Here is a 13,398-nt window from a genome sequence, read left to right as displayed (position 1 = left end):
GCGCATGAAGTCATATATTTGCAAGTTCACAGGTATTGTTTATCTTAAATATATAAGTACAAAAGCCATTTTATAACTATGATAAAACTAACTTTAATGTTAAATTATTGTTATAAGTTCACTATAGGAAACTTGAAAAGCACATGGGCCAAAATGGACCATGTGGTTAATTATGTTACAAACAAATTCTATAATATTAATATTCCATTTATTAATTTAATATTACTTTAAATGATATTATATATGTTATTCAATTTAATTCAGCACCCTAATATAGATATCAATTTCTGACAGAAGCAGATGAAAACAGATTGAAATGTGGCCATTCCATACCTGAAGAAAAGAAAATGTCCTTCCTCCTCAACAGCAGCCCATGAAGTGAGGAGGAAGTCAGGTATGGAAGGAAGCTACCTGTAGAGGACCAGGGTGGCCAATTAGAAGACAGATTGCATTAAGCATCAAAGGAAGTACTTAATGCAAGTTATAAATAGACTGAGGGAAACCCTACAGGTGTGAAAAATGTCTAAAGATAGAAGGTTGAAGGGGAAGATCTGGTGAGAGATTCCCGGAGACTGAAAAATAAGGGTGTTGAGTTGTTTAAAAAGTTATTGACTGATATTCAACTGTAGACAAGACAAACATTGAACATACAGATGATTATGATGATGGTGTATGAATAATGATATCACTAGGAAGAATATGATAAAGGTACCCTGCTACACACAGAGTGGTCCAGTTGAATGTGTCAGATACTCACGTGAGCTACAGACTCCTTCAATCTTCACAATATTCTTGTGGGACAGCTTAGATGCAAGATGAATTTCTTGCACAAAGTCTATTTTTTCACTTGCAGAAGAAAACTTCTTCAGTTCCTTGACAGCCACAAATTTAAAGTTAACTGGCTTCTGGCTCTTGTTGCATGTTGTTTCATACAGCTTGGCCTTCCTGACGGTCCCGTAGTAGCCCTGGGAATTTGCAGAACAGTCAGTCAGTCATACATGCAACAATGTGTCCGGAAAGTGTCACAATAATTCTGACTGAACCAGGCTTACAATCATGGTGTGGTGTGGTGTGGTGTGGTGTGGTGTGGTGTGGTGTGGTGTGGTGAGTGAGTGAGTGAGTGAGTGAGTGAGTGAGTGAGACCTAGCAAAAGATTGTTTTGTTTTCTTTGTTATTTAATGCCACACTCAGCAGTATTCCAGCAAAATGATGACGGCGTGTAAATTCATAATGTAGTCAGGACCAGACAATTCAGTGACTGATATTGTGACTGGACGATGACACACAATCAACAAAATCACCTCTTATGCTAATAACCAGGCTCGTTTGCTGGGGCTAGACTGGGAATCTCCACGGGGGTGTGATCCTCAAGGTAAAGAACGTCAATGACTTGGAGGATTTTGAAGACAGATGGAAAGGGAGGGGAAATCTTTCTTTATTTGTTGAGGTACAGAATCTGACTTGTTCTGGATGATTCAACACATGACAGATTATCAGCATCATTACATCAGATACATTAATGAAAGCAACAGAAGAAAACTACACTTACTTTTTCTAGTTATCACAATACAAGGTGCGACATGGAGACCATCTTCCCGATGCAAGGGAGTTAACTGACTGTAAAAGTCCTGTTTCCACCCTTGCCAAACTAGGCTGGAATTATGGAGTTATACTCTGGCTGGACTAACGAGTCTATACATAGTCCAATCAAAATCCTGTAACGAAATTGACGTCCCGTTCGTAAACAACATGGATTTCAACTTGCAGATTTCGGTCATCTGTAGGATGTGCAAAAGATCCGTCAACAGATATTTTCAAAATCTTTTCATGTTTTTAATCAAGGTGCTCATGTGATTTGATACACTTCATGATGGAAGACCAGTTTTATCACAATATAGATCTTCTTTTTTTTTTCTTTCTTTTTTTTATAATTTTTCTAATAATTTTTTTTTTTTCAACATAGATCTTGATATCGATCAGATTGTCTTGACTGGGCACCTCCATTTTGTTTGAAGCAAATGCATGTGATATGAGAAATGGAATCTGACTGGTCAATAGGAGAGACATAGAAGGGACATAACTGGTAATAGCCACTGGTGGTGCTACGATTGAGCTCAGAAATTCCAGCCTAGTTCGGCAAGGGTGGAAACTTGACCAACATAGACAGTTAATTCCCTTGCCTGGGGAAGATGGTTATCACATTACAAGGTGAGACCTGGAGTCATGATCCTGACTACAGAAGATGGACAGTGAACAAGCAACTACACACACTGGAGTAATCACACAATGGAGCACTTACAGCACCCAGCTTCCCTTTATCAGTCTCATCAACCTCCAGGCGCTCCGAGTGGATGACGGTGTCACCAGTATCTGTGACTGAAACAAGAACGGGATACACATACATTGACACATTGGCCCACAAATGCAATCACTCAAAGCCATCATCATATGACCCTTGACCTCTATAAAACAGGCTCCAATTTTGATTTTTTGAAAAGCGATTGTTTGGAAGGAAAGAGCAAAGTGATGCAGATGTTAGACATTCACCACCTCAGTGAAACCTTTGAGAATGGGTACGACCCTTACCATGCTGACAAACCAAGATCCATGGTCACAGCGAATCTGGGATTCAAACCCAAGATCACAGGATACTAGCATGCCAAAGGGAGGAAACTCTGCAGCATATTAGACACTCCTGCCTCCTACAGATGGATAAGCACTGTAGCCAAATATAGCAGATGTCGGACTCTGCCAAGGCATTACATTCTTAGAGATTATTAGACGTGCATGTGTGTTAAACTGTTTTTATTAAACAATTTCAGAATTCTTGTCTTTCCTGAGCAAGAGAGAAAGTAATACATGAACTATTATATGAGTTCCATAAAATCAGCATGGCACACATGCAAGTGTAATAATTTCTTTATTACATATTTCTTAATCCTTTTCACCTCTCCTTAGAAAATTGCACTTAGCATAACCTATGTGTTGGAAAACTACAACTGGTGAACGGCGTCAACAAACTTCATCTGTGACGTCGTTTCTAGTTTGCTGTCATTCCGACCTTACGTCACAATATGATTTGAATGACGTAAACAAAGCCATCTGGATGATTTCAACAATACACTAGTGTGCATGAACTCAGATATTTCTAACCCTATAGGTAATGGATGGGCGCACTCTGCAATGATTACGGTGATCGTCCCCTGCAAAATGACACACTGTAGAACAGAAGAGGTTTACCTGGAACACTCTCTTCTGGACTCTGGTTCTGATGGACCTGCTCCTTCCACTGCTTCACCACCTGCTCCCAGGAAGGGATGTCCAGGTCCTGCTCCTGCTCCCGGACTTGGTCGCACACTGGAAACAACCACAACGTCTTTACAATGTCAGACACTGGAAACAACCACACGTCATTACAATGTCATACACTGGACACGACCAAATGTCATTACAATGTCATACAGTGGACACGACCACACGTCATTACAATGTCATACACTGGAAACAACCACAACCCTGCCCTGAACATACAGATAGACCCACTTGCAACATCCCAGCTCTGAAAATACTGATGGACCCACTTGCAAGATCCCTGCCCTGAAAATACCGATGGACCCACTTGCAACATCCCTGCCCTGAACATACAGATAGACCCACTTGCAACATCCCAGCTCTGAAAATCCTGATGGACCCACTTGCAAGATCCCTGCCCTGAAAATACCGTTGGACCCACTTGCAACATCCCTGCCCTGAACATACAGATAGACCCACTTGCAACATCCCAGCTCTGAAAATACTGATGGACCCACTTGCAACATCCCTGCCCTGAACATACTGATAGACCCACTTGCAACATCCCAGCTCTGAAAATACTGATGTACCCACTTGCAACATTCCAGTCTGAAAATACTGATGTACCCACTTGAAACATTCCAGTCTGAACATACTGATAGATACATTTGCAACATTCCTGCCCTGAACATACAGATGTACCCACTTGCAACATCCCAGCTCTGAAAATACTGATGGACCCACTTGCAACATCCCTGCCCTGAACATACTGATGTACCCACTTGCAACATCCCAGCTCTGAAAATACTGATGTACCCACTTGCAACATTCCAGTCTGAAAATACTGATGTACCCACTTGAAACATTCCAGTCTGAACATACTGATAGATACATTTGCAACATTCCTGCCCTGAACATACAGATGTACCCACTTGCAACATCACAGCTCTGAAAATACTGATGGACCCACTTGCATCATCTCAGCTCTGAAAATACTGATGTACCCACTTGAAACATTCCAGTCTGAACATACTGACAGATACATTTGCAACATTCCTGCCCTGAACAGGATGACGACAAAAGGTGTACTATACATACATTCGTAAACCTTCCGGGAGATGTCTTTAACAGAGGGCCTGTTTTCAGGATCTGAGTCCCAGCACAGCTCTATGTACTTCCAGATCCCATCCTTGCACTCCTGTGCCTGATCATCCTCTGTCACAGTCACAATCTCAGGCCGAGGGGGGCGGCCGCCCTCTTTGAAAAAGTTAACATGATTTTTCTGCAAGTAGAAATTATTTTGATATCTAACATTGAGAGAACTATAACAACACTTATTACCACAATACAAACGACATCCGACAAAATATTGGGTCAGGGCTTGAGAAATATAGGTTAATAACATAATCTAAAAAAATGTCATTACATAGGGATCATATTTGAGATAAATATCTGCATTCCCTCATGAGTCATCTCCCTTGTTAGTGATATGAGTGAGCAAATGGTGTCGAATATCAGTCTGCAATTATCCTTTTGGATACTAGCAATTTGTAAATAATCAATCTGGACCAGACAAACCAGTGACTCCAAACAATGATCCACCACACAATCAGCCAGATCACAGGACCTGGCTACACGACCAAACTTAGCTGCCTCTTTAAACACATGATAGACAGATTGTATTCGGGGTATCTAGTCTTCCATTGGATTTACATGCAGGTTTGTAACTCAGTCAAAGTATTTTGCATTTGATTCACATAAACATGAAAAAGGCTGAGATACCAAAATCATTCTGCATTCCAGGTTATATATTGCATGGTGGCCCTGCGTTTGGTAAGGTTATGATATGTTTTAGGTTGCAAAAGCAATTAACACCAAATTCAAGGTACAATAACACACAATCTGCCATTTGACACATTGTAACCACCAGATAATAATTTATCAGTTTACAGGACTAGGGACCTACTGTGCCTCAGAATCTCACAGGGACACAAGCATTAGGGTAGTGGGGACGTACTGTGCCTCGGAGTCTCACAGGGACAGAAGCATTAGGTAGTGGGGACGTACTGTGCCTCGGAGTCTCACAGGGACACAAGCATTAGGTAGTGGGGACGTACTGTGACTCGGAATCTCACAGGGACACAAGCATTAGGTAGTGGGGACGTACTGTGCCTCGGAATCTCACAGGGACACAAGCATTAGGTAGTGGGGACGTACTGTGCCTCGGAGTCTCACAGGGACACAAGCATTAGGTAGTGGGGACGTACTGTGCCTCGGAATCTCACAGGGACACAAGCATTAGGTAGTGGGGACGTACTGTGCCTCGGAGTCTCACAGGGACACAAGCATTAGGTAGTGGGGACGTACTGTGCCTCGGAATCTCACAGGGACAGAAGCATTAGGTAGTGGGGACCTACTGTGCCTCGGAGTCTCACAGGGACACAAGCATTAGGTAGTGGGGACGTACTGTGCCTCGGAATCTCACAGGGACACAAGCATTAGGTAGTGGGGACGTACTGTGCCTCGGAATCTCACAGGGACACAAGCATTCGGTAGTGGGGACGTACTGTGCCTCGGAATCTCACAGGAACACAAGCATTAGGTAGTGGGGACCTACTGTGCCTCGAAGTCTCACAGGGACACAAGCATTAGGTAGTGGGGACGTACTGTGCCTCGGAATCTCACAGGGACACAAGCATTAGGTAGTGGGGACGTACTGTGCCTCGGAATATCACAGGGACACAAGCATTAGGTAGTGGGGACGTACTGTGCCTCGGAATCTCACAGGGACACAAGCATTAGGTAGTGGGGACCTACTGTGCCTCGGAGTCTCACAGGGACACAAGCATTAGGTAGTGGGGACGTACTGTGCCTCGGAGTCTCACAGGGACACAAGCATTAGGTAGTGGGGACGTACTGTGACTCGGAGTCTCACAGGGACACAAGCATTAGGTAGTGGGGACGTACTGTGCCTCGGAGTCTCACAGGGACACAAGCATTAGGTAGTGGGGACCTACTGTGCCTCGGAGTCTCACAGGGACAGAAGCATTAGGTAGTGGGGACCTACTGTGCCTCGGAGTCTCACAGGGACACAAGCATTAGGTAGTGGGGACGTACTGTGCCTCGGAGTCTCACAGGGACACAAGCATTAGGTAGTGGGGACGTACTGTGCCTCGGAGTCTCACAGGGACACAAGCATTAGGTAGTGGGGACGTACTGTGCCTCGGAATCTCACAGGGACACAAGCATTAGGTAGTGGGGACCTACTGTGCCTCGGAATCTCACAGGGACACAAGCATTAGGTAGTGGGGACCTACTGTGCCTCGGAATCTCACAGGGACACAAGCATTAGGTAGTGGGGACCTACTGTGCCTCGGAATCTCACAGGGACACAAGCATTAGGTAGTGGGGACCTACTGTGCCTCGGAATCTCACAGGGACACAAGCATTAGGTAGTGGGAACGTACTGTGCCTTTGAGTCCCAACAGGAGGCCAAGCGTTGGGTACTGGGGGCATACTCTGTCCTCTAAAGGCCAACAAGGGAACTCACCCATGATGCATCAGCTGGGAGGTTAATGGCCTTATTTGGATGGGTTCCCTTTGACAGCATCTCCCACCATGTCATTGCAAAGGAGTAAATCTCAGAAGCTGAATCCAATTTCCGGAGATTGTCAAATCTCTCAACTGCCACCCAAGGAAGTCTGTAAGAGAGGAACTGGTTACAGCGATCACAATTTTCAAAATATCACATTTATTACCAAGAAACATAAGAAAAAATGTTGTGAAGATGTTTCACGCTTTTTTATATAACTACCGTATTCGACCCATTAAGCGCCCAGGGTGTTTAAAAAAAGACAGAAGGGGTGGGCGCTTATTGGGACCAATTCAGAGTCAAATTGGCGTAAATTCATCAGTAAGCCTTACCGTATTTTCTTGAGAATAGTGCGCACTTTTTAAAAAAACCCACAGCTGTGTAGAAGGGGGTGCGCATTATACACGAATTAATGAGTTTTGATGTTTTTTCCCCCATGGAAAGACATTACTGTGAGCACATAACACCGGAAATACCATGTCAACAAATCCATACTGAAGTTCGCAAATTATTCATGTAATTACACTGCCTGGCTATAAAAAGTGTTCTTTGTACATCTGGACTTTTGTTTGTAACTTATTTCATTAATATTAATCAAAATTCCTTTTAATATTGTTTTAATTAATTTCGTCGAAATCGTGTGTGAAGCGATCGGAAGATCGCACAACTCACCGTTATTAACAGCAACCACGGTCAGATTACCGCTATTGACGCCTTGAAACAAACTCAAGTTAACAGAGAATGGATACATATATTATATATGCCATACTTTGATTCGTTAAAAGTCATATTTGTTTTTGTTGGACGATTCTATGTCAATGCGTAATTCTCGTGATCACGCGATCACATGCACGGGAGCCTTGACGGTGACTGGTCAGACTGGTTCCATGTAAAGAATAATACCCGGCAATAGCGATCAGCTGCTTATTGGGGGAGGGGCGCTTAATGGGTCGAATACGGTATATAACTTTGAAGTCACAAACATATTTCTCTGCAAGCAAAATATAATTTGTAGTAAACTCTCATGCATTTTCAACAATTGTAAAGTATCATACCATAATTTTGAACCAATTTTGGCATGCTTAAGAGGGATGACTTTAACATTACATCCAGAGTATTTATGTACTTTGCATCATTCAAGAACACATAGCAATCTTTCGATGGCAGAATATGGAAATTACTGCCCAGTCAACAGCTCCACTACACTGTCTTGTCGGCTCATTTCGAACAAAACCACTTCAGTGCACTTTACAGGCTCAAACCACCCGCTGTGCGGCTGTGTGCTTGATGTCATACATTTTGTTTACTTGTTTACTGATAAACTGTAAAAACTCAATACCTGATTCAACAGTTCAGTCACGATACATTGTTCTACGGTTATTCCTAGGGCACCAAACATGATATATCTAGACCCTGAATTTTCAGTGTTTACAAGGAAATAAGTATGTGATGTCATATGCTATGCTGGACAATGTGTTTTACATACAGTATCCTCAGTACTTCTACAAAACAATGTCGCAGTTACTTCATACTCACATCATCAAACAAAGTTCAGGCCAAGCCAAGAGCAAAAAGTTAAAAAAGTTGAGAAGGTAAAATATCAGTCAATAATGGCAGAAAGTCATCTTTACATGTCAATATGATTGACATCAAACGTTTATGTGTGCATTAATGATATGTGCATGTGATGAGAGCACAGCAGAATTAGGCAGGATATTGTGTTAGCTGTTGTCATACTCCACACATCTTCCCGAGGCAAGAGCGTTAACTGACTTTAAAAGTCCAGTTTCCACCCTTGCCGAACTAGGCTGGAATTCCTGGGCTCGATCGTAGCGCCACCAGTGGCTATTACCAGTTATGTCCCTTCTAAACCTCTCCTATGGACCAATCAGATTCCACCTCTCGAGTTAGCGGTGCACATGCTTTGCAAATCCTGCAATCGACCGAAATCCTCATGACAGTTTACAAACCAGATTTTGATTTCATTGCGCGATTTTGATTGGACTATGCATAGACTCGTTAGTCCAGCCAAAATGTAACTCCATAATACCAGACTAGTTCGGCAAGGGAGGAAACTGGACTTTTAAACTCTGTTAGCTCTCTTGCCTCGGGTAGATGTACTCAACACCACACATATGTTCATTGTTGACTGACCTCTCGATGTTCTGTTCATCGCTGATAGCATTGCTAACATAATGGGCTTCCATTCCCGGGTCACCGATCCTCACAAGCAGATCAAGGGCTGTCACGTTCATCACTAAAATGTTCCGACACCGCAGGTTTCCGTGAAAGATTTGTTTCTCTTCCTGGGAACACAACAAGTGAATGTATTGCCCACATTTCCGAGTTGGTATATTACACTAAGTATGTTACTCTATGCTTGTCGTAAGGGGCGACTAATGGGATCAGGTGGTCAGACTCGCTGACTTGGTTGATGCATGTCATCTTATTCCAATTGTATGGATCGATGCTCAGGATGTCAATCACTAGATTGTCTGGTCCAGACTGCCGTCATGTACTTGGAATATTGCTGAGTGTGGTGTTAAACAACATGGAAAGAAACAACCAAAACACTAGCCTCACAAGCATGTGGAAGATAAGACTTAAAACAATTAGGAGGCTGATTAGAGTTCGGGGTAAGGGATAAGTAGACAACAGAATCACGTTTTGTCTCTGACAAATGATCCATGACCTTCACCTTGACCTCTAAATCTCCAGGAGGTGAAAGTTCATCATGTCATTACTGTCACCCCCTTCATTATATTACGATTTCCTTACTTTGGTCCACATTCTCCATAATTACATCGGCCCTTGTCAATCCAGACCCCATTAATCTGGACCTTGTTAATCCATGCTTCATTAATCAGGACCTTGTTAATCCTTGCTTCATTAAACTGGACATTGATAATTCATGCTTCATTAATCTGGACCTTGTTAATTCAAACCCCATTAATCTGGACCTTGTTAATCAATTCTCCCTTATTACAGCCCTTATAAATACAAACTACATTAATCTGGACATTGTTAATCCATGCTTCATTAATCAGGACCTTGTTAATCCATGCTTCATTAATCTGGACCCTGTTAATCCAAACCCCATTAATCTGGACATTGTTTATCAATTCTCCCTTATTACAGCCCTTATAAATACAAACTATATTAATCTGGACATTGTTAATCCATGCTTCATTAATCTGGACCTTGTTAATCAATTCTCCCCAATTCCAGCCCTTATAAATACAAACTACATTAATCATGACCTTGTTAATCCATGCTTCATTAATCTGGACCTTGTTAATTCAAACCCCATTAATCTGGACCTTGTTAATCAATTCTCCCTAATTCCAGCCCTTATAAATACAAACTATATTAATCTGGACATTGTTAATCCATGCTTCATTAATCTGGACCTTGTTAATCCTAAAACCAATTTATCTGGACCTTGTTAACCCCAACCCCATTAATCTGGATCTTGTTAGTTCATTCTTCATTATTCTGGCCCTTGCTGGGATGTTTTTGGAAAGAAAATCTGGTTCAACAAAATACTGCAAAATAATTATTTGCCACAGGAGTAACACCTGACAAAACAAACAAATCATTGTTTGCTGGACGCTTTGTGGGCAAAAGTCCAGTTGTTCGGCTACTCCTTTCTGAGAAATAATTGTATATATTGAAGAAGTGGCTAAAATATATCCTGTCTTTAACAAACATCCGCACCCCTCAAGAATACTAAAGGTTGGTCACCAAGTGGTTGTGTGTCCTACCATGGCCTTGAGTCCCTGTGTCAGCTGCTCCACAACAGATATGATCTGGGTCAGACTGAACTGCATGGGGGACTGCCCCATCAGGGTCAGCAGGTCCCCCAAAGGGGCATGCTCCAGGATGACTCGGAACGGCGGCGCCATCAACACGCCATGTAGCTTCACAAACGTCTTGTGGTGCTCCAACTGCATGAGTTTCCACACACCCTTCTGGAAATCCTGTAGATCAGACAATCAGAAACATCAAACAAATCTGTGCGTACATGTCTATCACAGGTAGATACAACTGACAATGCTCCCACGTTCACAGGTAAATACAACTGACAATGCTCCCAGGTTCACAGGTAGATACAACTGACAATGCTCCCAGGTTCACAGGTAGATACAACTAACAATGCTCCCAGGTTCACAGGTAGATACAACTGACAATGCTCCCAGGTTCACAGGTAGATACAACTGACAATGCTCCCACGTTCACAGGTAGATACAACTGACAATGCTCCCAGGTTCACAGGTAGATACAACTAACAATGCTCCCAGGTTCACAGGTAGATACAACTGACAAAAAAAAATGCTCCCAGGTTCACAGGTAAATACAACTGACAATGCTCCCAGGTTCACAGGTAGATACAAGTGACAATGCTCCCAGGTTCACAGGTAGATACAGGTAGATACAACTAACAATGCTCCCAGGTTCACAGGTAGATACAAGTAGAAACAACTAACAATGCTCCCAGGTTCACGGGTAGATACAACTAACAATGCTCCCAGGTTCACAGGTAGATACAACTGACAATGCTCCCAGGTTCACAGGTAGATACAACTGACAATGCTCCCAGGTTCACAGGTAGATACAACTGACAATGCTCCCAGGTTCACAGGTAGATACAACTGACAATGCTCCCAGGTTCACAGGTAGATACAACTAACAATGCTCCCAGGTTCACAGGTAGATACAACTGACAATGCTCCCAGGTTCACAGGTAGATACAACTAACAATACTCCCAGGTTCACAGGTAGATATAACTGACAATGCTCCCAGGTTCACGGGTAGATACAGGTAGATACAAGTGACAATGCTCCCAGGTTCACAGGTAGATACAACTGACAATGCTCCCAGGTTCACAGGTAGATACAACTAACAATGCTCCCAGGTTCACAGGTAGATACAAGTGACAATGCTCCCAGGTTCACAGGTAGATACAACTAACAATGCTCCCAGGTTCACAGGTAGATACAACTGACAATGCTCCCAGGTTCACAGGTAGATACAACTAACAATGCTCCCAGGTTCACAGGTAGATACAACTAACAATGCTCCCAGGTTCACAGGTAGATACAGGTAGATACAGGTAGATACAACTCACTATTCTGCCTGGTTCGGATGGAAAAGATGATATACCAACCTCACTTTTGTGTCCTTCACCAAGTTTAAGTTCTTTAATGGTGACCTTCTCATCCTTAGCATCATCATCATACAGCATGCCTTCCAACACCTGGGTGAACCTGCCCCGCCCTGCAACAGCGAGCAAGTGAGTGAGTGAGTGAGTGAGTGGGTGGGATGGGTGGGTGGGTGGGTGGGTGGGTGGGTGAGTGAGTGAGTGAGTGAGTGAGTGCGTGCGTGCGTGCGTGCGTGCGTGCGTGCGTGCGTGCGTGCGTGCGTGCGTGCGTGAGTGAGTGAGTGAGTGAGTGAGTGAGTGAATGAATTTTGGCTGGATCCAGAGTCAGAACTAGTTTTATCAAAGTGGTGTCATAAGCCATCTGCATGTCCGTTGTTTAACGCTGCACTCAACAACATTCCAGCTATATAGGTTGGCAGTCTGTAAATAATGGAGTCTGGACCAGACAATCCAGTGATTGACATGAGGCAGAGGGGAAGCCTAGTGGTTAAAGTGTGTGTTTGTCACGCTGAAGGTCTGGGTTTGATTTCAAGCATGGGTATAACATGTTGAGCCCATGTCTGGTGTCCCCTGCCGTGATATTGCTGGAATAGTGCTATAACTAGACTCACTCAGCCACTAAGACCTAACACGTCTGGCCAAGACAAACCAGTGGTTGATAGTATGAGCACCTGGACAATGGCACAGATTGCAACCACTGGAGCATCAGTCTCCCTAGCTTTAATGACAAAGTTGGGGGAACAAGGACCTGATCTCACCCATTCATCACCTATATAGGGCCAATGATAAACTCATGTTACATCAGCTGGAATAACAACTACAAGCTGGATGACACGTCTCCATTTTCCGATGAAACATACCAACATGCATCAACCAAGTCAACGAGCCTGACCACCCGATCCTGTTAGTCGCCTCTTACCACAAGCATAGTCACCTTTAATGGCAAGTTCTTAAAGCAAATGAGTTATTATGGCGATTTGGTTTTTCAGTTTGTTTTAGTTTGCTGTTAAAGCTGTACTCAGCAATATTCCAGCTATATGACGGCGGTCTGTAAATAATCGGGTCTGGGCCAGACAATCCAGTGAATGACATCATAAGCATCAATCTACGCAATTGGGATGCGATGATATGCATCAACCAAGTCAGCGAGCCTGACCACCCGATCCCGTTAGTCGCCTCTCGCGACAACCATAGTCGCCTCCCGTTAGTCGCCTCTCGCGACAAGCCTAGTCGCCTCTCGCGACAAGCATAGTCGCCTCTCGCGACAAGCCTAGTCACCTTATGGTGATTTGGGAAACTCAGAGTGCACTCAAATGGTAACTATGAAGATCAAATGAGCACATTATTGAATAG

General features: G+C 43.3%; 1 protein-coding gene across 1 annotated transcript in view; it reads right to left on the bottom strand.

Annotated features, from left to right (window-relative positions):
* Positions 1-13,398, bottom strand: part of LOC139447168 (tyrosine-protein kinase JAK2-like) — a 33,605-nt gene that overhangs the window by 6,693 nt on the left and 13,514 nt on the right. Inside the window, exons 7-14 of the mRNA XM_071228404.1 lie at positions 12,052-12,161; positions 10,648-10,863; positions 9,038-9,189; positions 6,842-6,992; positions 4,390-4,573; positions 3,241-3,357; positions 2,300-2,376; positions 758-965 (exon numbers count right to left, since the gene is read on the bottom strand). Of these exons, the coding sequence (XP_071084505.1) occupies positions 758-965; positions 2,300-2,376; positions 3,241-3,357; positions 4,390-4,573; positions 6,842-6,992; positions 9,038-9,189; positions 10,648-10,863; positions 12,052-12,161 (1,215 nt within the window). The remainder of the gene's footprint in view (positions 1-757; positions 966-2,299; positions 2,377-3,240; positions 3,358-4,389; positions 4,574-6,841; positions 6,993-9,037; positions 9,190-10,647; positions 10,864-12,051; positions 12,162-13,398) is intronic.

The sequence above is a fragment of the Haliotis cracherodii genome, unplaced genomic scaffold (assembly GCF_022045235.1).
Source record: "Haliotis cracherodii isolate W230 unplaced genomic scaffold, xgHalCrac1.p SCAF_1, whole genome shotgun sequence".
Taxonomy (NCBI): domain Eukaryota; kingdom Metazoa; phylum Mollusca; class Gastropoda; order Lepetellida; family Haliotidae; genus Haliotis; species Haliotis cracherodii.
This window is presented reverse-complemented; position numbering and strand designations above follow the sequence as displayed.